The sequence below is a fragment of the Nelumbo nucifera genome, chromosome 2, assembly GCF_055504915.1.
Source record: "Nelumbo nucifera cultivar China Antique chromosome 2, China Antique-T2T, whole genome shotgun sequence".
Taxonomy (NCBI): Eukaryota; Viridiplantae; Streptophyta; class Magnoliopsida; order Proteales; family Nelumbonaceae; genus Nelumbo; species Nelumbo nucifera.
In genome coordinates this window covers 22,936,783-22,961,810 of record NC_142650.1, presented here as the reverse complement: position 1 = coordinate 22,961,810, position 25,028 = coordinate 22,936,783, and the positions used below count along the sequence as shown (strand labels likewise).

The following is a 25,028-nucleotide window of genomic DNA, read 5'->3' as shown; positions in this document are numbered from 1 at the left end:
TGTTTAAATGCAAACTGTTTTTCAAAACAAAAACACAAAAAAAAATCTTATTATTTGTTGTGTATGTGTTTTTTGTTTTTAAAATTAAAACAAAAACATGTTTTTATCTGGCTATTTAATATCATGTCATATAAATCATATAACATGATTTATTTTGTTTTAAAAAAACATTACTTTGATGATTCCCAAAAGATGTATTGATGTCTATTGAAACAAAACCAACCTGTTTTTTTGCAAACAAAATGAAAACAAGAGCATTCATGTTGTAGAATGCCCCTTAAAAATTCACTTATGGACAAAGTTTTTTTCTTATTTCTAGCATATCCAGATATGGTAGAGTGATACCAGAAGGCAAACCAAACCAGACAGCTTTTGCAAACATGCAAACATATCTTTTCTACCAAAAAAACAGAATAAAATTGTATTTGGTATCATCAATGCTTCTACTAGAAATGTTCAGGGTTTATCAATACAATTTTTGATAAAATAGGTCATTGTTTGTATAAAAAATTCCATTTTAGTATTAAATGAAGGTACCATTGCCACTTCTTCATGAAACACCAAATTCGATGCTTCCGTTATAAATGCCAACACCAATCCAATGCATACATTATTTTAGTGGAATTAGTTATCTGATGTGTCAAGATAATCTATACTACTTTAAAAAGTACCAATAGCCCTTAAAAATTTTCGGAATTTTAGTTGGACAAATTTTGCCCCTTTGTGTTAATGTTTTTAGATCTAACTTTGAGGACAAATTTGATATTTTCTTGATTGCTTTAAATGAGTTACTTAAATGAAAGTATCTGAAATTTCATGGAGTATTTAGTTGGATACATTTCTCTCTTTTAATTAATAATGAATCGTAACTAAAATTTAATGGAACTTTAGCTAGATGCATTTCCTTCTTTTAATTAAAATTGAACAAAATCATTGCTATTTGATTGTCTTTAAAAGTAGGTCCAATTGTCACTATTTAATGATTTTAAAATGTGGATTTTGAGTGTGGCTCCACAACTTTGATTATGGCTTTTGGCAAGGTTTTAAAAACCGACCCGCAAATGGTACCACTTTGACCATCGGTTTCTAGGCTAGCGATTCAGCCATCTAGGTCGAACGGTTTGACCCTTAGCATTAAATTTTTGAGAAACAAACCTTGTAATGCTCGTATTAGATTCACATTCTAATTTATAATTTTTGTTCCTGTCATTCCATTAAAATTGACGTTTAAAACTTAAAAGCCCATGCTGACACATTAATTGTATTAGGAGATAGGAGACTAAAGGGAGAGATAAAAGGTGAGATATGAGAGGTGACAGAGAGAAAGTGTGTTACAATAGTAGAATAGAATAGGGAGTAGGGGGGAAGAGAGAGGGGGAGAGAGAGAGAGTTTGGGTCGGACAGTTTAGTGGTTTGACTGCCTGGGTTAACGGTTTTTTGACAAAATCAACGCTTTTTTTTCATAAAAAGCGGTCCAACCCAAAATTAGACCCAGAACTATCACTGATTCCCAGGTTGAACAGTCAAGTCGTCCGATCTGATCCAATTTTTTAAATAGTGGTTTTTAGTTTAGCTTTTCTCTTGGTTTATAAGTAGTTTTTTTCCCAATCTCAAGATGATTGAGAGGGTCTCATTCGAAATGTCCATTTCAAAAGGTTAATTTTTGTAAGAAAAAAATTGCTAGATAGGCTTTAAAAATTGATTTCTAAGATTACTAGTGAGGAACCGTGCGATGCGTAGAATTTCTTAAGGAAAGTTAAACAATAAAACACATAAGAGTATACAATTGTTTTATATTTCTAATTTTTTAAATAATGACTAATTATTTGTATTTTATAATACTTTTAATAACTTTTTACAATACAAAAATAACAATAATTTATTTCAGCTAAGCTTGTTCATCAAACTGATGAAACCAACCAACCCGACCAACTCGACCCGAATTGCTTAGTTTCTAATATTTTCAGTTGAAATTGGGATCAATTTCGCTGTGGCCATTTGTAAATTGACCAAAACTAAATGACCCAATCACAGATATATATTAATATTTTTATATTTTAAATGTAATTTTTAATACGGTAAAGTGGAGAAATTCTCAAATTTCTTAGTCTCAAATATTTTATATTATAATTTTATTTTTTTAATAATATTAATGTAATTTTTAAATTTTAAAATTAAGCTTTTAATGTAATTTTTTAAAACAATTGAGCAAACTGAAAATCAATCCAAACCAATACAACCCGATTTAGTTGGTTTTCATTAATGGTCAGTTGATTTCGAGTAAACAACTCCCCAACCTGACCATGTTGATTTGATTGGCCAAATAGCCTACAACCGAACTAAACCAGACTGTGATCAACACTCCTAATTTCATCTAAATTAATATTTCAATCTCTAATAAATAAAAGTAGTTTAATCTCCAATAATTATTAAAAAATTATAGAAAAAATGCGCAATAATTGAAAATATATTAACCATGAAAATAAAATAAATAACTAACAAAAATAAAATAATTAAAATAGTTACAAAAATACAAAAAAAAATATATTAAGTTAGTCAATAAATATTGTAATCTCAAATAATAGTTTAATCTCTAATAAATATCTATGAATAAAGTACAACAAAAATACAATAAATACAATAAGTATAATAAACTAAATTTAAAAAGTTAAATAAAAGTAGTTTAATATCCAATAATTATTAAAAAGTTTTGACTAAATAACAAAAGAAATATATATTTATACATAATTATTGAAAATATATTCATAAAAAACTATAAATACTTACTGAAAATACAATAAATAATAATTTCATTATATTATATATATAATAAATATAGATTAAGATTTTAAAATCATTATTAATGAATATTATTTTATTTGAAAGTTATTTTTCTAGAATTATTCATTTATATAAGTGAATTTGGTTATTTAAAATATTATTTAGGCATCGAAATAATATCCTTATTTAAATTTTATAATTTTAATTATTAATTGAATTTAATAACCTATAAAATTATATAACTTATTCTATTATTACATAATTTCATTATTAATTTTGTAAAAAAATTAAATTATTATTAATTTTAATAGTATGATTTTTTTATTTTAAAACTTTTTAATTTATTTCATAATTTCGTTATTTTAACTATTTAAAATATAGTTATGTTAAATATTTATTTATTTAAATATTTAAATAGTATATAAAATATTGAAAAATATCATTATTTGAATTTAAGATATTTAGTTATTGAAATATTTAAATAATGTTTTACTTTTTGTAATGTTAAATTTCTATTATTTGAATAACATTTAATTTGAATAATCTTAAAAATCATAATTTATATTGTTAGTACATAATTTCGTGATGAATTTTGTAAAAATATAAAACTATTCATAATATGAATATCATTAAATCTATTTAAATTATTTTTTGTGTTTTTAATAATTATTTTAAAGTTTATACTATTATTACATAATTTTATTATTATTTTTAAAAAATATTAAATTATTATTAATTTGAATATTATGTTATGATTTTTTATCTTAAGATTTTATTTTATTGCATAATATCTGTATTTTAACTATTTAAAATATAGTTATGTTAAATATTTCATTATTTAATATATTTAGTTATTTAAATATTTAAATAATATATAAAATATTTAAAAATACTCATTATTTGAATTTAAGGTATTTAGTTATTCAAATAGTATTTTAATTTTTTAATGTTAAATTTCTATTATTTGAATAACCTGGAAAATCATAATTTATATTGTTAGTACATAATTTATATTGTGTTTTTAATAATTATTTTAAAGTTTATACTATTATTACATAATTTCATTATTAATTTTATAAAAATATTAAATTATTATTATTTTAAATATTATGTTATGCTTAATTTCGTTATTTTAACTATTTAAAATATAGTTATGTTAAATATTTCATTATTTAAAATACGTAGTTATTGAAATATTTGAATAATATATAAAATATTGAAAAATACTCATTATTTGAATTGATGATATTTAGTTATTGAAATATTTAAATAATTAAATGTTTTTCTATGTAATATTTTAGCTATTTTTAGTATTTTATTATTTAAGATATTTTGTTATTGAAATATTGAAATAATATTTTATTTTTTAATGTTAAATTTCTATTATTTGAATAACATTTAATTTCAATAATCTGGAAAATCATAATTTGTATTGTTAGTACATAATTTCATGATGAATTTGGTAGAAATATAAAACTATTAATAATATGAATATTATTAAATATATTATAATTATTTTTTGTGTTTTTAATAAATATTTTAAAGTTATTATATAATTTGTTAAAATATTTTAATAATTTTTAAATATTTAATTTAAACTTTCTTTAGATAGATATAGATAAAAAGTGGCAAATAGGATAAATAGGAATTAGAGATAATTTGGAGAGAAAATTAGAGATAAATAGGAATTGAAGATGATTTAGGAGAAAGTGGGGAAGGTAGTTTAGGATAAATTTTAGGAGAGGAGATTGTTGGGGAAGGAGAGCATCTCATTGGTTCTTTAAAAAAATGACATGGAATAAAAAAATAAAAAAGGAGAAAATTTCTTGACCGCTTTGTTTTAATATATATATATATATATATGATCATCCCATATTTGGGTGCTCCAATTATTCAATGATAATTGATAAGAAGGCTCTGAATAACATCACAACTAAAATTAAGAAGAAAAGTTTGGATTGGAAATTGAAAACTCTTTTTAAAGAAATAAGTTTTCAATGTGGTTCTTCTATTTACAAGGCGCCAACTGGCCAGTTGGTAAAGTCTCTTGGTGGTTGTAGTTGAGAGACTTGGAATCAAATCCCACATACACATGGGTTGGGGGGTTATGGGTTTAGGGGATGGGCCACCCCTATTGTGTAGCCCCATGGAGCAATTATATGACAAGTTAAAAAAGGCTTTAATTAGTGACTTATTTTTAGGGAAACCATTAAGAACCCTTAGAGTTTCTACATAATCTATAAGAAGCATTTTTCCTCTTTGTGTCGATGCTTTCGTATTTGAATTTGAAGGAAAATCAAGTATTTTGTTGATTGTTTAAAATGAGGTCAAAATATGACAAATCGAGCCCTCCATTGTTAATTTCTTGTTGAGTTGTGTAAGAAGACATAAATGAAATTCTTTTATGCATCTTAAAGAACTACACAACATTAAGGTTAACTTCCATTCTCTCTCATTGAATCATATGTTTAATGTATTTTTGTTTCTCAACATTAAATTCATGAATAACAATTTTAATAGTATAAAAATTGAATATTAAAAATGAACTTGGAAATAAAATCAGTTTTTAAGTATGATAAATAAGAAGAATTTTTATTAATCATAGAAAGGGAATACAATATTTAAAATTGCCTTAACAATGAAACCACTTTCTTAAATGATGGAAATGGAATACAAAAATTATGAAAAGAGAAAATTAATGTCTATTCCATCACCTACTAAATAAATCAAATGATTCAATGGTTTGATTAGCTAGGTCATCATGTTGTTGGCCAAGTCAATGGTTTTTTTTTTTACAGACAAGCAATTTGGTGGAAAATGAACCTAAAATCCACGTCAAGTAACAATTCTATTAGTCTAAACGGTCTCTAGGCAAACAATAGTCCAATTAACACAATAAATTGAAAATATTGATATAAGCTATAGAGTAAGAATATTTGATACAAGTTTTTAGGTTGAAAGGCAATAAATCACCAACATATATACAATTGTTGTTGTTGTTGTTGTTATCGTTTGAAATTGTTACGTGCAAAGCACGTACACATCTACTAGTTTCTCAAAAAGTTTGTATTGATAAACCCCAAATGTTTATAGTAGAAACAGCAATGATACTAAACATAATCCAAGAGAACTAGAGATTTCAAATGCTTACCACATAAAGCATGGTTCCAAAATTAGGATCTTCTTAATTCCACAACTTAGTTTTAAGCATGAGAAATTCATTAAAATATCACCAAACAAATAATTTAAATATGAGAGCAATTAGCTTAAGATTCCAAATCCTTAAAAATTGAAATGATTCTTTTAAGATGAGGAGGTTTATTGCAGGAGAGTGACAAACTAACAAATATGCACTTTTAACTAAAAAGATGCCTCCAAGCTAGGGGTGAGCATGGGATGGTTCAATTCCATGGCAGAGCATGGAATCTACCCTATAGGGATCGGATCCAAGTTTTTGGAGCCTGAACCTACCCTATAAAGGTTGGTTCTAAGGTCGGTTTGGCCTTGGTGGTTCTGAGGTCGGTTCTAGGGTCTACCCATAGAACTTGTACTTTCTTCACTCTCCCCCTTTACCAAAAAAAAAGTTCTTTATAAACTTGATTTTTAATAAATATAATATATAGTTTAAAACTTATATTATCTTTATTGATTAAATTGGATAACTTAATATGGAGTTTATCATTATATGGTTAACACTTGAAAGTTAAATTTAAATTTTGTAAGTACTACCTTTTGCACTACTTATTGTACACATTCAAATATTAAAATGAAAACAAATGATCAAATCATTTAAGCAACTTACACATTCAAATATCAAAATGAAAACAAATGATCAAATCATTTAAGCAACTTAATGGTCAAGTGAGACCGTGGCCTTTGTAACAATGAATGTTTGGGCTCAAATCTTCACATCCCCAAAAGTATTCTAGGGTTTATTTCAAGGCAAGTTCCAACAAGGTCAGTTCCACCAAGGCTAACCAAGGGTTGTTCATTGGGTTGGTTCAGGTAGGGTAAACCCCTAGACCCTAGAATTGGCCCGGGTGGGGGTCGGTTCCAAGAATTTGGAACTAAACCCTACCCTGTAACAGATTGGCTAGGATCGGTTTAATGCTGGTTTGAGGTTGGTTCCATTTGGTTATGAGTAGAACCTACCCATTTGTTCACCCTTACTCCAAGCTAATTTAAAAAGTAAGGCAAGGTTAAAATCAGATGCTTTCTTGATTCCTAAACCACCTTTTGTTTTAGATAGACAGAGTATATCCTACCAATACCATTTAACCTTTGAGCATTATGAATCACCAGAAGACCATACAAAAAAAATTCTCTGAATTTTATCAATCTCTATAGTCACCTTAACAGGTGATTTAAAAAAGACATACAGTGGATGGGAATAGCCTAAATGATCAACTTAATTAACACCAGTTTACTTGCAAAGGACAAAGAACTTAACTTCCATTTACTCAACTCACTCTTGAGGTTATCAAGAATATATTGAAGAGAATGAACTTTGTTTCTTCCAAATTGCACAAATATTCCTAAGTACTTTGAATCCTTAGGTAGAGGCTTGATTCTCAACTAAATTCAAATCAAACCCTAGGGCTATGTTTGGTTCACTGCTTTGGGCCTCATTCTTTTAAGAATGAATAACATTAGAGTGTTTGGTTACAAAATTCTTGCCATGGGCCACATTTTTTTTAGAATGAAAAATCAACCCATAGCACAAAAATTGAGGTAGCCTGGAGCATGAAAAATAATCATACCCCATCTTGCTCATTTTCATTTTTTGAGGAAAACTTGCCTATAAAACTGTTGCCATAAATGTTTGCTAGCGCACTACCATGGAAGTACTTTTACGAAAATACTTTTATAAAAGTACTTTTATACAAAAGTACTTTAATAAAATCACTTTTACAAAAGTATTTTTATAAAAGCACTTTAATGAAAATATATTTATAATAGCACTTTTACAAAATCACTTTTATGAAAGTACTTTTATCAAAGTATTTTTATAAAAGCACTTCTACAAAAGTACTTTTACGTAGGACACTTGTCAAGTTGAAAAGAATTCATTTTTAGGAAAAAAGTGTTTGGTTCATAGCAATATTTTCTTATTCTGCCTATTTTTACCCATTCTTATCCATTTTAAAATTTCATCTTGGGTAAGATTGAGAAAAAATGAAAATTGTACCAAGCATGGCTTAGATTTATCAAAATTAATTTGTTTTCTAAACATCAATTGAAATTTATCCAAGAATACCTTGAGGTTAGCTATCTCATCTCTATGAGCATGAATGTATATCATGAAATCACCACCAAAGAAAAAGATGAGAAATAAATGGAGCTTGTTGAGCTACTGTCCAATAATCAATTTGCTTGCTATCTGATTAAGCTCGTAAAAGTAATCTACACAGGTCTTTAATCGATAGCTAAATTGAACAAATACGGGGATTAGGAGTCGTCACCTTGTTAAATACATGTAGAAAGACAAAAATGGCCTTAAGAAGAACTATTAAAAGGAATGGAGTAAATACCAAATGATACACACTGAATGGTCATTGTACATCGATTTTCATCAAACCTTACGGTTTTTAAATTTTCAACAAGATATAATTATTCTAATTGATCGTAAGCTTTTGACATATTTAATTTAAGAGCCAAAAATCCAAATCCCATTCATGATTAAGAATGATAATGATAATTAGCTTCTTCGGGGAAAAGCAACTTGTTGAGAGGGAGTCCGCGTTCTCTGCACTGATGGGTGCACTAGACGAGTGACGAGTGCACCCACCAATCTTGTTCGGCCACATCGTCCATCCTAACGTTAAGGGTAAAATGCACGTTAACCTGGGTTAGGCGGTTCAAGCGAGCACAAACCGACCACAACATGACCCAGAGTGATCAAAAGCCCCCCAATCCTCCTCATTCTGCGAATTTTTACCACTGGATGTTTTCCTCCTTCCACCAAACCCAACCCTCCCTCTACAGACCCATTCTCGTCGTTCCAACAAAGACCAAAATTTGGTATTCCATCAATGAGTTTGAGTTTTTTGTATCAGAAGTTCTCTGATTTTCTTCCGCCTAAGCTAAGGTAAGTTGTTTCTTTTCTTTCATTCTTTCTTTGTTTCTTTTGTATTTTTCTTTCCTTCTTTCATTCTCATTTCATGTCGTCATTTTCCGGTCATATTCCTGCGTTGAGTGGTCGTTGGCTTCCGGCTTCTACCGTTAAGAAAATATTGATACTAACCCCTTTCTCAGACTCAAACTTTGCTTTGAAACCGCCATTTTCTTAAACTTAGTTGAAGAAGAAGAGAAGAAAAAGAGAAGAGGCCAGAACTACCTACCGCCAGTAGGGTGTCCACGAAAAAACTAAAAAAATTGAACCGAATCGAAAAAATGTGGTTAACCAATGGTTTGATATTTTTGAAAAAACAAAGGACTGGTTTGGTTTTTAGTTACTCTACCAAAAAAACCGACGGTAATCGAAATATATATATATATTAAATATATGTCACATATTTTCTATATATTATATATAAATATATATGCATTATATATATATATTATATTTATAATGATCTATTTATAAATATATTATATATTTTTATAATATTTATAATATATTAAATATCATTTATTATTTATAATATAATACTATACATATATTTATATAATATATATTATATATTATAAATATAAAAAACCAAAAAACTGAATCAGTCAAAAACCAAAACCGACAGACTGATTAACTAGTAATACCGATTTAATTTCGGTTTGAAGAAATTGAAAAACGGCAATTTACAAAAATTTTGCATGGTTCTATTAACCAAACTGTGGACACCCGTAACCGTCAGAGCTCTCTTTGTCATTGTCGATGGCCGTCAGAGCTCTCTTTGTCGTCGTCGATGGAGGGAGGGTTTGGTGTGTGGCTAGGGTTCGATGGAAGGAGAAAAACATCCAGCGGAAATAAGTTTGCAGAATGAAGGTTGGGGGACTTTTAATTACTCGAGGTCATGTTGTAACCGGTTCGTGCCCGATTGACCCGCTGAACCTGGATTAACGTACATTTTACCGTTAACGTTAGGATGGACAACATGGCCGAACGTGATTGGCGGGTGCTCTTGTCCGGTGCACCTGCGGGGTATAGAACGCGGACTCGTTGAGAGTACAATAATATTACTCTTGTATCCTATCTTTTGACTCCCATTAGACCTATTTATTTTGATAATTTTTTTAATAAATAAAGTATATAAAATATTATAATTTTATGAGATTAAAAACACTAAAAATTTTATAAAGGTAGAATATTTATGTTACGATATGTCGGGATTTATATCGATACTTTGATATGCAATATCTGGTTGTAACTTGTAATTCCAATTCTATTTGAATACGAATATAAACCAATCTGGATATTCGATTCGATCCGTTTGCCGCCCTATGATATCAATAGAAACTAGAAAGTTGAACAGGTGAATTGGCTAGCCCGGAGCCCGGATTGGATAAAAGGCCGAAATGAGCAAACCCGTTATATGAAGCAGTAAATATAAGAAGATATGGAGGGTAAATTTCAAATTTATGAAAATATATATAAGATTTAATCAGGGTAAATCGACCGAAGGTTTCAGAACTCGGTTAAAAAACCAGAGGATGGTAAGGAGATTGTCCTCGTAGTCGTAGAAGGACAAGAACGAACGCAGAAACCAGGAAGTAGACTCCAATCAAATCACGAATAAGCTCTGTGGTGAAGCGAGAGACAGAGATGGAGACGAACGCTAGAGAAACTCGACGAAGGAAAATCGTTGACAGAGGGGCAGATCGTCTCGCCCTCATCATGGGCAAAGCCCAAGATTTACCATCAATTCCAACACCAGCATCAACACAAACACAAGCACCATGTTTACTACCTAGTCGCCATACGTATACAGCCTCATCACCACCAGTGCTTTTCGATCAAGATCTGCGGGGAACTCTCTTAGCCGAAAGCAACGGTACCCTTTTTCGCCTTCTCTGCTAAATGTATATACATATAATTCGTAAATCTGTTATCTATGCTTCTAGTATTTTCTTTAATTTTCTGATTTCTAGCCTTTTTCTGCTACTTCCTTGGTTTGAAATTCTGGTCGAAATTCAATATCTTGAGTTCGCTGTTTGATTTTATAAACGTAAATAAATTAATGATAAATGACGGACGAACCGGAAATCTTTGGCCAGCTTCCTGTTTCATCTCCTTGATTGATTTCCATTTTCTAATTAGTTTGTTGAAATTGATTGTATTTGAAATCTTTCAGAAATTAACGCATTTTTCTATTGATATTTATTATCGTGATATTAATTCTTCATCTATGAAACAAGGGAAGGGAACCGTGTGAAACCCAAAGAAAGTTATCTTATTTTCTGCATTATATAAATGTTCTTTTGTTTTTCTTTTTCTTTTCTCCGATAGGCACCATATAGCTTAACTATAAACAGAAAAATGGAAACAAGGTAACTGAGGGAAGACATTTTAAATTTCACTTTATCGTATCCAATCGATTGAGGAACAAAACTCTAAACCTGGAAGAGGTACAAGAGTCAGTCTGCGCTCTGAGTTTTCCTGCCAAATCAATCAGAAGAACTACACGTAATCCTTAAACCATAGGATTACAAAGAGAACATCCATAAAAAGTTTTGCTTATAGCATCCCAATGGGGGAGAAATTACATTCTAAAGATAGTGAATACCACTGGAGAGGAGTTCAAATGGGCCACTAGTTTCTTATAATCATGTTAAACCAGGATTTCTTTACATCATCAATGGAAAACTGCACAGTTTATTTATTTATCTTTTGATAAGTTACTGCACAGTTTTTTTGTTTTTTTTTTATTTGCTACCAGGAAAACTGCTCAGGGGATGGTAAAGTTACAGGGATAAGGTTTGTGGTTACAAATGAATAAGATGAATTCTAAATCATAAATGGACCCTAGATAAGCGATGTCATCAATGGGTTATTTATCCAGCTTCCAGCCTTCCACATTAAAAACTTGACAGTTCCTTTGTATAGATAAGTGACTCATCCAATTGGAGATACAGGGTCAAGCCTATCTTGACTCCACCATCTTCACTTGACAATGACCTTGTAAATATTGGACTGATGTCAGATAGCTGGTTCAATCAGAGAATTAAAAAATGTTGCACCAAGTATCAAGCATCGAAAGATAATCAACGCATACGCTTTCCTAATTGTAATATGACTATTGGGTTCTAACTTTCTACTTGATGTTCAAGTCTTCAAGAGTTTATGGGAGTGGGTTAATCCTTGTCAGCAGATGCTTTTTACTTAGTAACTTTTGCATGATTCCTGAAACAAGGAAGTGGTACCATACAAGGGGATGTTAGCCTTTGGGTGCAATATATTTGCCATTATGAGCTTTTAATGGGTGGCTTTGTCAAGGTTTTGGAGCTTTATGAAACAGAGTGCTAGAATTCCAGCAGCAAGGTAATAAAGGTTAAGTGTAAAGATTTTTGGATTCAAGCACAGCTTATAACTCCATATCACAAGTTCACAACTTGGCTTAAGGTTCATTCATACCTCAGTCCTTGGGAAACCATGATTAGAGCATTGGATTTATGATCAGTATTATACCTACTCCAACAAAGAAAAGAAAATATAATGATGCTATTTAACCGAAATTTCCTGTTTTAATTCAACATGTTGGGTGCAGCCTTGCTAACTGTTTACATGGATTTTCCAGAAGTTAAATTGCAATTCTGAATGGTGGGATGTTTTAGATAACAAATATGGTTGTCTTTCCAGTTAATTAAACTCTTGAACCTTTCTGCCTACCGTAAAAAAGTAACACCAAAACTGTTATTTTGTAGATCGTTGTTTTCTAGGGAACATGCATTTGCATCAACTATGTTCCTACCACCATCAAGTCCAAAACTTGGGACTAGATAGAGGATCCATAGCCATAATGCAGTCTGGGATCCAAACCCACCATCATGGAGACTAACTAGGCCAAAAGTTAGCTAAACATGACGGCAAATATGTTTTTTGATCTATATACTTGGATGATGAAGTTCCATTAAAACTCTTTGAAATCTCTGAAAATAATACATAGAGAGTAGTTGGGCTTAAAATCATATGCACGATGACCTTTGGTGTACTCCCTCTCTCTATTAGGTGGCATTATGTAGTGGCGGGTCCTGATCATGTACATAGCCAATATGTGGCAAGTTGTCCCTCAAACTGCAATTATGTCTTGTTCCCCCAATTTTTGAAACTTGCAAGTTTCATAACTTCTTATTAATAAGATGTTATTGCTGTCTTGCTCTACTTTCTTTACTACTATGCCATGTTATTGCTCATAAGTTTGTTTGGTAGTGCAGATGCCCCCCGTGGTGAAGATAATGCCTTGCCAAAGCATGAGACTAGTAGTGAACCTTTACAGAGTGATACTCCTAAAGCCATTAAGAAAGCAGAACCCCAGTTGCGCAAATGTGCAACAAACATTGGATCCAGAAAACTTCCTCTGGATGTCATCAAGGAGATTGAGCCAGCCATGGACTCACCAACAGCTCAACATTCATCCAATTCTATGATTGATACTGAACCACGTGCAGAAACACAGCTGCATCACACCAATAAGATTATCTTGAAAGAGATCAGCTCCTCCATCTCAGCTTCTGAGGTTAACCGTCTTCTCTGTTCTATCACCATAGCCCTTCTTGTTGTTCTATCCCATCTCAACATTCCTCTATTAAGCAGTGGCTTTGTAAAGAGCATTATCACCTTCAGACCTCTCTACTTAATCTTGTTGACAGATGCAACAATTGTGTTTGCACGAATTCTTTCTCTGAAACAAGGATGCACTGAAAACCCTAAGGAAGAAGAGCAGAGATCTTCAGAAGACGGATTTGATTGGATAGCGGATGTAGGTAAGGCCTTGGAGATTGTGTTGGTGTTACAGAAGGCAGCTGCCGCAGCATTCCTGGATTGCGGTGTCTACGTGGTACTTGTTGTCTGTGGCCTTCTTCTGGTTCATTGATGGTAATACAAGTTTGACACCTGTAGCTCACCCTGTGGAGAACTGAAGATATCAATTGACCCTTTCTCATTTCTTCCTTTTGTAAGCGTTATTAAATGCAAAGTGTATCAGTTGCCCTCACTGGTTGATTTCCTTACCACTCACCCTAACTTACAAGGACCTGGAGGGGGGTGTTTTTGCTTTTATTTTCATCTTATCCTTTTTAATTCTTGTGGTTTGCATTGCATATTTGATCATTCTAGTAAACTTGATCCTAATTCAATCTCCTTTTTTGTGTAATTTCCATCACCCTGGCTTTTGTTTACACCATGTGGAATAAATTCAGATTGCTGAGGACAGTGGACTGCTCATCCGGCAACCAGCTGATGGTTGGTATGGTTTGACTAGGCTTAGGCTGCGTTTGGAATCTTTTGCTTTAGTGCTTGTGAAAGCGAGAAATGACAGCAAAAACAAAGATTCAGGGGGTGTTGGTTAAAAGCTGATTCCAGCTGGTTTGAAAATGCACTGCAGAGGCCATGGCATGTTTGGAAATGAGTTATAACTGGTTCCAAAATGCCAAATATTGTGAATTTTGGAACATACTTATTTCCTGTGTTACATAATGCACCGCACCTATTTTCGATTGTTAAACATTGATTTGGTATAAATAACTTTTGTTAATTCCAATGTCTTGGAAACACACCACACCAAGAGATGTGTGTGTGTTACAGAACTTAAAATTTCAAACATGCCAGACTTAAATAACCTAAAAACGCACCACACTTGTTTGATATTACAGTACTGATGTGATGCAGAACTCAATTTCATGTCCAAGCATACCACGGTTAGTCTTTGGCCATGTTTGGGAGTGTTTAAAAATAGATGTTTATTTGAAATAATTGTTTATTTGGGTCGGGATTACATCATTAAGCACTTATTGGTGTTTAGAAAATAAGTCCAAAATAAGTGTTTATTTTAACAATAAGGGCTTATTTTTCAAGTCTAAATTTTTAAGTGCTTATATAACAAGTACTTATTCAATTTTTTTCTTCCAAAATTATCCCTAGTTGAAATTTAAAATACCACTTATAAAATCATTCTTAATTGAATTTGATAAAGTACTAATGTAAAAGTATTTTTATAAAAGTGCTTTTATAAAATTATTTCTATAAAAATGTTTTTATAAAAGCACTTTCGTAAAAGTATTTCCATAAAAGTGATTTTATAAAAATATGTCAAAACTTCGAATAAAGGAACATTTAATCGTAAGTCACCAAAATCAATGATACAGTTAACCATTCATGAGTCCAACTAGAAGTTGCGCCCTATTCATTTTTTGGAAGCTACTTACTGCGTAAATGCACTTACTCGAGTAAGTATATTTATTCATATTTTTTTATTTTCTAGGTAAATAAGATAATAACCATTTTAACTATAAAAATCAATTATTAAAGGGAATAACTTTATTCCATCTGATAACTTACCCACTTGGGAGATGGATGGATAAGTGACATCAGGAAAAATGAATTTTTGATAAACACTACATAAAAAAGAACATCAGTATCTTGTTCAATGGAAACCAAAATCCTGTTGACTTTCCCCTATATCAAAAATCCCAAAGAAAAAGAAAAGAAAAAACAGACCCTTTGAATTAGATCGATCAAAATAACCACAAACCACCCACCCCCCACGAGAAAAAGTATCGATGTTCGACTTCGACCCCTAAACGTGTAGACTCATTTTTATAAGAATATAATCAGACAACCGAGATGAAACTGACACGAGTAATGAAAGGTAAACAACGAAAAACAGAAGGGTTCAATGACATACAGCAAGATAGGCATCCTTCTCAAAAAAGGAGGAAAAATATATCATAGCCTTCAATTTTAAGAGACGACAAATCCTTTAGGCTTTACATCAACACAAGCCTCACCCCATTGTTAACATAACATCCATTAACCATTCAAGCTGGCATATAACAAATATCCATCATCCGGCCGAAACTTTATTCAAGACTACTGTGGATAGGAAGGCGGATAAGTAGGCTGAGAGGCAGCACCATAATCGTAAGCACCATAACCAGTCTGTCCCCCATATGATCCACCAGCCCGAACACCACCAGCACCCATATCTTCAGGCTTGAATGCATAGGGCTGAGGAAGTGGTGCAGTTGGGTTTTGGGAATGAGCTCCATATGGTGATGCAAAAGATGTTGGAGGAGGACCCTCGTAGGCATTCTGACTTGGATAATTGTATGCTGCCACCCCAGAATATCTAGTTGGAGGTGCAGGTCCAGTGGGTGGTGGACCCCTACGGCCATAAGATGGGTAAGAATTTGAAGGCCTGCCTGCTTTGGATGGGCGGAAGTTAGGTGGGCCACCACCACTGCCCCCTCGGCCTCTCTTGTTTTGAGGTTTGCTGGTTGCTGCCATGTTCTTCTTTCTGTCCGCCTTGGCCTTCTCCAACTGAGTGAGTCGCTTCTTTAGGCTGTCAAGTGTGAACTCAGCCTCAAGCTTGTGATCTTCGACGCATTTGATGATAGCTTTAATTGAGTTCAACTCTAGCACACTAGCTTCTTCCTGATGGACCAACAAAACATGCAACAAGGTATTGATAAGCACAATATAATTGACAATTAAATCTTTTATTAAGCACTAGAAGATGATGAAGAATTGAAGCTAATTACAGTTAGATGTCAACATAATGTCCATGCAGCTGTGTTACAATGACAGCAAAAAGTAGAAAATTTTGGCGCATTTATACATATATATTGATGTGCATACGTACTATAAGCACAATGCACATGCAGGAGTGAATATTAAATACTTCCTAATGCACTAGAATGTGATGGAGAATCAAGATTAAATGCAATTGGCTGTGGATGTACAGTTGCAGCTGCGCTATAATGTCCATTCTTCAGTATCGTAGTGGCATTTCTTCTGGAGTTCCTAAGATAAGACTTAAGCAGAGAAAGAGGAGGAAACCGTTCAGTTAAACCAGACTCTGAAGCAAAATATATGGCCTCGATCTCCTTGCCATTCTTCACCAATTCATCAATTATATCTGTGAATAAAATGCAGAAACATTTATTAAGAAATACACTCAGAATAAACAACTTCATGAAATACAGAGCATTGCATTACTGGGAAAAAAATTAGGGCAGAATCCCATTCCATGGAAAACAGAGAAAAGAATTGATGTTATTTTTTTTACTTGTGATAAAGTGTTCATTAATCATTTCTCATTTAAAAGCATTTTCTCCCTCATCAACAAACTATGTACAGCACATATGTAATCTTCCAAGTTCTAACAAACCAAGGAAATCTCATGGAATTCCAAGAGTTCACATCCTCTGCACCCACAATGCAGAAGATTTTCTGCAACCACAAATGAAAAAAGGCCACACCACTCCATCTTATCTATCATAACTCAACAGGAGTCTCTCTCTCCCCCCCCCGGCAACCACAGCCGCCCGCGGCTGAGGACGAGAAACATTTCTCTCTCTTCTCTGTTGTTTCTCTCTCGAGATTCTCTCTCTCCCCCTCCTTCATTCTCCTTCAGTAGCCATCCTCACCGCCTGAGATTCTCTCTCACAGATGACAAGAAGGCCATTCTCTTTGAATCCCAAAACCAATTGCTGTGATTGGAATCTCATCACAAAACTAATGAGTGAAGCCAAAAAATTATTGGTCAACAAGGGCATCATCACTCCTCTTGTCTTCATGCTTCATTCTAAAACAAGATTACGAGGCCATCGAAGCTGCTCTTTTTGCTTTACTCAAGTCTCACCATTCATAGCCAAAGGTACGTTACATACATTATATTTCTCTCATATTCAGTTGAGTTATTCACCAATCCATTCATGGCCTTCCTTGTTTATTTTCTGAAACTATTTTTCCACTTTAATTTCTACTTATTCCAGGAACAAGATCCTTATTGCAGAATCTGGTGCAGTACCAACTATTGTGGATCTCCTCTGACAAAAGAGCAGCAGCGTGCCGACTGAACTTGCTATGACTGCTCTGTTGATGCTCTCATCCTGCACCAAGAACAGGAGTGTCAGAGGTTGCAGCAGCGGCACTGGTTGGAGGGTTGGGTTGCCAATTCCAAGGAAGAGAGATGAAGAAACAGGAGAGAGAGAGAGAGAGAATTCTGGCGGTGCAACCAGTAAGGTAGATGGTGGTAGATCATGAGAGGGAGAGCGGAGGCAGGAAGAGAACGAGAGATAAAGAGGGGAACAGGACTTTCGAATCCAGCCAAAAAGGGGATTGGACGGGTTTTACCTTTTAACAAATTTTAAAAGCCTTTGGAGTCCAAACACTCGTTAAGTCTGGACTCCATTAGTCCTAAAATCCATAAGTGATATGGTGTTTTCTCATTCGCGGATGCAAAAAAATTTCTGCATCCCGGATGCAGATGGTGTGAACTCGAATTCTAAAATGAATATCTTCTAGGTTCCTACGTAAATCAGATACTAATTCACATCTCGTTGCAAAGCACAATATATTACTCTGCTGTAAAGTAAGATTCTTGTATTCTTAAATCTTAATTAACACAAGTAAAGAGGTGGACTAGTGGTAATTAAGCAATATATAGAAATAAGTGGTCACGGATTCAAGTCTCATCAAATGCATTTTAAATTTTCAATTATTAAAGGACCCAGGCAGTTTCATGAAACCAGACCGGTTCACCAGTTAAACCGTCCAGTTAGCCGTTTTCCTCGGTCTTTTATCAAAAGCAGTTATTGGGTATGACCGAACCAGTCGAGATCCAAGGTCATGGTTCAACTGATCCGACTGTCCAATCTGGTCTGGTTTTCTAAACACTGGTAAAAGCATACAAGTACAGTGATGTTCCCGATTTGCAGCTGCAAGGGCTTTGAGGTGGGTTTGAGGACCAATTTTGTGAGGAGGAAATCTGACTTCCATACAGTACATGGACGCCAAATCAGTATTGGTACTTCCAACTTTCAGTACAAATTCCATAACCAACATCTTGTCCAGTCATGTCCTTGCCATATCCGGATATCATGGCTTCTGGAAACCCTCAACTGGCCACACATGTAGGAAGCCATCATGTTGCCTGGACTGACACATTGTCTCACCCTAACAAAATAATAGGGGCAATCATATTTTGATGGAATGACCCATTATCATCAACTCCACATAAGGACAAAATAAGCATTAAACTTAGAAGACCTCTCCCCCTACTCCAGATCAAAATTTTAATTGTCCTACCCTACTACTGCCTCCAAAAGAAATTGCCCCCACCATTATCCACTCACCCAGCATAACTTATGCTCAATCTAGGGCTTTTTTCTTCAAAGTTCCTATCCAACTGGTAAATCATTCCCTGTATCCCATTCTCCTACCCATTCAATTGTCCTACATACCCTCTAAACCACCCCCTTTAGATGTTCACTTGTCCCACAGTAGTCTAATATCAAGGCATTCCCCAATTAGATCATAATCATGAAGGTGGTCTCCACTTTAATCCTCTTAAGTAGGGTTTCTTTCTAGCATGCCTCTACATGTGAATGAATAGAAGTAACAGGGGGAACAAAAGAAAAAAAAAAACTCCACTAGTGCCATGTTTGCCTCGAACTACTGATCCCAAGTCCAAATAAACACTTATGGAGTGATTCCTGGATGGTTGTTTCAAATCCATGGCCCCATGCTATGCCTTAGAAGATGACCCTTGATAGAGTGATTTGGTACCAGAACAGGATTGGTGTAACTAATCCCAAATGGTTGGATAAGCTTATTGAGTTCATTATCAATTTTATAAAGTTGAATTTACAACAGATAAGAATACAGCCAAGCCAATTGATGATGGCTCAGTTGGTAGGATCTCTGACTCTCGGAATAGAGACCTGGGATCAAATCCCACTGCCACCAGAGCTGGGGGGTAAGGGAGGGGGATGGACAACATTGTTTTAACATAATATGATGTCCCTTGAAGCAACATTGTGTAGCCCCTTGAAGCAAAAAAAAGGGCAAGTGTATGAATATAATATGATGTCCAACATTGTTTTAACATACAGAAGACTGATTGTTTAATACATGGACAACCACCAGAATAATATCATAACCCAAGATCCAACTAGTGTATCATTCAAAAACATCCTTAAAAGAGACAGTCGTAGCATAAAGATTTAGGCAGGAGATCTGTCTTAATTATCTACACACCAGCTACAAGGTTGTTGCTGCAGACGGTGGATATTAAAACCTTTCTAGGTGGAAGCCACATAAGGCTATTAAGCAATATAAGGAGCCCACAAGACAGAAAAAGAAACTTTAGAGTAATGTCATTGTTTTGGGTCATTAAATGGTGCCCCTAGAACAGGAAGGCAAAGCTAATGGCACCTCCAAGGAAAACCAAGCCACAGTGCCTCTATATACCCCAAATGGGTATGTGCTTAGTATAAAGATCCTTCAAGAACTTACCTGTTAAAAGCAAGCAGCATATGCATGCAATACAGGTACACTATTAGATCATTAAGAGAGAACAGAATGTAATTGGATTGGTTGGATGAGGCAAAGCCATCACCCTCATATTTCTTGAAAGCCTACATCTATCATAATATATTAATAAATGTAAGGACCTATCAGATTTTTCTTGACAAGAAAAGAGGTCAACACAGACCACCACATGTAGATTACTAGATGTTACAGGGGTTCCTTTTATGTGTTTAAGTTAGAAAGCTAAATACTTTCTTAATTTCACACACGAAAAAGGTGAAAAGGTAACGACCCTGTGTAATGCTATTACTGGCCTAGAACAACTGAACAAAATAATGGACATGTTGCAGTTGAGGAAGTAATTCAAAGTGAAAAAGTAAAAGAAGAAAGAGGGCATGCCAGTGTAATAGTTCAGGATCAAATCAGACTTGCTTTAATCTCGTATTTAAGTCCTTTTTTGTTACTCATCCACCTGCTTACATTCCTCAATCAAGGCTTTGAAGGCTAATGACCCTTTATGCCTAAGATATCAACTTCAATAGCCTTTAATCTCACCCCAATACCCCTGGATATTTATAGTCTATATCAGAAGCTTCTTTTCCATCAACAACATTGACTGGATAGGGGTGAGCAAGAAAAACCGAATAACCAAACCGAAAATCCAGTTAACTGAACCGGTTGGTTCAGTTTCGGTTTGGTATTTAAAAAACCATAGGTACCGGTTCAGTTTCGGTTAACCAATACAGAAAACTGGCGGTTAACCAAACCAATCAGTATACATCTATGTCTATATATTTTATGTATATTTGTGTATATTATATATATATATATATATATATATATATATATATATTATAAATTAATAAATGTGCATAATATATAATGTATAAATATATAAAACCGAAAACCAACAATTAACACATCGGCTTCAGTTCGGTTTCTATTACCAGTTTTCCAGAAACCAATAATACCAGTTCGGTTTCAAAAATAGGCCCACAGTTCGGTTAACCGAATCATGAGCACCCCTACTAGACTCTGGTTGAAAAAATTACACACAAGGTAAATCAGTGTATACAAATCCTATGTTACATTTGATGGGGATTTAGTATCATATTTACATTATAATTCTAGATTATGTTCAGGTGGAATGCATTACCATATAAATATTGGACATTTTCTACTTCCAAGCTTACAGCAAGCCAGCAACCAGACAATTATGGTCTTTTTTTTACTAGATAAATTTGGGTGGCATTTGGCAAGTCTTTTTGTGCAGTCTTTTGGGCTTTGGCAAGCTCAAAAGACCAAATATCGGTCTTTTTTTGTTTGGTAACCAAAAGTCGGAAAGATGAGAAGATGCATGTACGGAAAGACCCGAAAATACTGAAAATGTCGAATTTTGGGAAGTTTCAAATAAAGCTTCTGGTCTTTCTGTGTGATATATAGCCTCTACATGCATTTTTAAAAGCCCGATAGACCAATCCACTTACCAAACAGTCTTTATCTTTAAAGACAACACCCCAAAAGCTCAATATGTCTTGTGGCCATCTAGGCTGCTGGAAGATCTTTTTAAAAAGACTAGCCAAACGGCACCTTGATTAGCAATCAATCTGAAACCAAATGTCAAGGAGACACAACTATAGTGATAGGATGGGTACGAGTAGATGTCTGCCCTGGTGCTCATATCAGTCCACCTAATTAGAGAGGCTTAGGCTATGGCTTCAGTTTACTAGGTTGATCACCTCATTAATCTGGAACTCTAGGTCAGTCTATAACCTAGCTAATGACGAGGCCTGGAAGACATTGCCTACTGTGGATGACCCCCTAGCACTTCTTTGTACGAGTGTCTTTGCATTGTCCCATGTAAGATCTAAGGTTGCAAATCTATGAACTGCCTTGCCCCATCTAAAGTCTAGCGTCTAGGTTGAGCACCTTATCCATCTAGAACTCTAGATCAGTTCTAGACAACATGGAAAAGGAAAGGCCTCAGAGGTACTGGGTATTATGGAGGATTCTCCATTAGTAAAACTTGTATGTATTAAGTGGACTTGCCTTGATACATCTAAGGTCTAAGATTGCATATAATATAACTCTGTCATCAATAATAACAATTTAAGAAAAGTGCTTGTATTCAGACAACATAACCTAGGGGTAGCTCCACCAGGTTACAAGGTTTACAAATGTCAACTACAATAGTTTGTTCATGTGACATAGGAGAACAGTAAATAGACTAGTGAGAAGTGATAAGATGACAGTTGAGGCACTAAAAGAAATAGGGAAAGACTAAAAAGGATGTGGATTGAAGTAGTGAAGAAATCTGTGCGGATTCACAGTTAAACAGGAAATACGGCCCTTGATATGGTAAAATGGTGCAAATGAATTCACGTAAACAACCCAAAAAAGTTCCTAAGGCTTTGTTGAGCTAAATTGAGCATATGCTCAATGGGTACGTGGTGTACTATTATACCATGAAAGTTAGTTGCAAGTTGAAAATGTGCATATACTCACACGCTGACAACCACAATAGACAATAAAAATACGTAAAATTTTGATATAAGAAAAGGACAATAAACAGTGATAAATATGGCAATTAATATATGATTTGCAGATGATCTGAAATTGATAGCTAATAGTAATAGACTACAGTTGCAAAGAAAGTTTTGAAATGAAGAAATCCCATGATGATTTCCCTACTAAACAAAATATATCAAGAAGTAATAATAGTAACTTTATTTGAATGGGCAGAAAGAATAAACAGCGCTCGAAACCCAGACCTCCCATTTTCTCCCCAAATCCTAATGAAGCAGCAAGCTTTGGCATTTCCTTTCTCGATGGGAAATCCAACACCAACTTCCTTAGGAATTCTTCTTCAAACCGTGACCGCAGCCCAAACCCAGCAACCAACTGAAGAAACATCGTAGCTTCTGCAGGACCAAACCCGCCCGATTCCTTATCATCCATCTTCGCTTTCCATGCTTCCGCAACTCCATATGCTCTTTCACCAATGCTTGAAGCCACAACCGGTGCTTTCTCACTAGAATCAGTGGCAGGAAAATGTGCCTGAAGCATCATTCCACACGCCCAACGACGGTCAGGAACCCCTCCCTTTGCAGACTTCTGGTTAATAAAATCCTCCATGGCATCCAAAATTAGACGTGCAGGGTCAACTGATTCAGCAATCGACAGAGATATTTCCGCCCTTAGTAACACCGGAGATTCCTTCCGTTTCGCCACCAGAAACCTCAACAAGCCGGGGGAATCCATCTTCCGGCAATAAGACCTGAGAGCTTCCGCCAGACCCAGATTCGAAGTTCCTGTTTTCTCGAATTCCGCAAGGGCAGCTTCCTTCTGCTCCTGAACACGGGCAATGGCAGCCGATTCACGCTCCGGAATCGATTTCTCCCGCTGTTCCAAGGCTTCTAGTGTCTTCTTGGTCTCCGAATCCAGGGCTTCGATCTTCGAATCTAGAGCTTTGGATTTTTGGAGGAGAGATTCTTCCAAGGAAGAGAAATGGCTTGACAGCTTCTTCCATATTTCGGTGCAGTTCGTTAGAAGTGTCTTTCGTGTTTCGAGTGCTTCGAAAACCTTCTGAAACCGATCTTTGTCGATCACTTCGGTCGCCATGACCAAAGCCACAACGCGTTCACTGCTCATCCAAAAAAAACCCTAAACCCCTAATAACTGTCTCATCTCATGGATAGACAGGTTAGAAACCTGAAACCCGTCCGATATTAATCTCTTGGCAAAATTACTTAAACCGTCTCTATTTTCTGATAATATTTAAAACCCCCTCCATTTTGATCTCCATACAAACCGCCTTCCATATCTTAAATAAACATTCCGTTAATTATCTTAACAGAAAACGCTGAAGTAATGATTTAAAACTTTTAAAGTTCCATATAGGGACACGGGATACACCCCGAATGGGGCAGGAACAGGGATGATTTTTCCCTCACGAGGATGGGGATGGAAAAATTTTCATCTCCATTAATGGGGACAGGGAGAACATTATAAAGTTCCATACGTTGTATATGTATATATGTGTATATATATATATTAATATTTTAAAAAATATAATTGAATATGCTTGAATCTTTTTCAATAGTATTATAAATTTTAATTATTTTATATTTATATTTTAAATAAAATAAAAAACAAAAACAATATAGTTAACATTATAAAAAATCATGGGGAATGAGGATCCCCACAGGGATGGGATAACTTTGTCCCCCTTAGCGGGGATAGGACAGGGACGAGGATGGAGATTTTCACGAAAACAGGGATGGGGAGAGGCTCCCCGTCCCCACCATGCCCCATTGCCATTCCTAGTTCCATATTTACCTATTGCTTTGTATTGGATGAAGATTTATCCAATCTATGCCACTTAGGTGGCCTGAGCTTTCTTCTTTACCCCAATAATATAACTCTGAGCTACTCTTTTTTGCTCTCTCATGAAACCATGTCATCAATGTCTTCTCTTTGTTAAGTGCCAACATACCTCTACTAGTTAAAACCTCCCCCACAAATGAGTCACTTTGTTAATCATTCAGCTATTGCTACATTTCACCGCTACTGTAAACCATTTAGTTTTTATCAACATACCTCTCCACTGTTATTGTTACATTCAGTTGATTTAGGTGATCACAGACTCACAATAGCGGTGGAAGAAGGGTTGTGTTCATTGCACCGGTTTTGGCGTTTTGCTACTGCAAAGGTATGCTATTACATTCAGCATACCTGTGTTAGTTGGGACGCATCTACTGTGATTGTCCATTCGAGCGAT

The 25,028-nt window shown here is 34.3% G+C and overlaps 2 protein-coding genes across 2 annotated transcripts; one reads left to right on the top strand and one right to left on the bottom strand.

Annotated features, from left to right (window-relative positions):
- The first annotated feature begins 10,394 nt into the window (after positions 1–10,394).
- Positions 10,395–14,074, top strand: LOC104595224 (uncharacterized). Its single transcript, XM_010255844.3, has 2 exons — positions 10,395–10,769; positions 13,150–14,074. Exons 1-2 carry the CDS (start codon positions 10,541–10,543, stop codon positions 13,806–13,808), a joined length of 888 nt encoding a protein of 295 aa, XP_010254146.1. The 5' UTR covers positions 10,395–10,540; the 3' UTR covers positions 13,809–14,074.
- A 1,559-nt stretch (positions 14,075–15,633) lies between these two features.
- LOC104595223 (FRIGIDA-like protein 4a) lies at positions 15,634–23,967 on the bottom strand. Its single transcript, XM_010255843.3, has 3 exons — positions 23,020–23,967; positions 16,675–16,850; positions 15,634–16,366 (listed from the first exon to the last, which is right to left on the bottom strand). The coding sequence occupies exons 1-3, from the start codon at positions 23,897–23,899 to the stop codon at positions 15,803–15,805; spliced, it is 1,620 nt and encodes a 539-aa protein (XP_010254145.1). The 5' UTR covers positions 23,900–23,967; the 3' UTR covers positions 15,634–15,802.
- Positions 23,968–25,028: the final 1,061 nt, after the last annotated feature.

Coding starts and splice junctions, on each gene's coding strand:
- LOC104595224 (XM_010255844.3), top strand. CDS start 10,541: ATGGAGACGAACGCTAGAGAAACTCGACGAAGGAAAATCGTTGACAGA. Junction 10,770..13,149: donor TCTCTTAGCCGAAAGCAACG/GTACCCTTTTTC, acceptor TTGGTAGTGCAG/ATGCCCCCCGTGGTGAAGAT.
- LOC104595223 (XM_010255843.3), bottom strand. CDS start 23,899: ATGAGCAGTGAACGCGTTGTGGCTTTGGTCATGGCGACCGAAGTGATC. Junction 16,851..23,019: donor ATTTGGGGAGAAAATGGGAG/GTCTGGGTTTCG, acceptor TTTTATTCACAG/ATATAATTGATGAATTGGTG. Junction 16,367..16,674: donor ATTATAGCGCAGCTGCAACT/GTACATCCACAG, acceptor TTGGTCCATCAG/GAAGAAGCTAGTGTGCTAGA.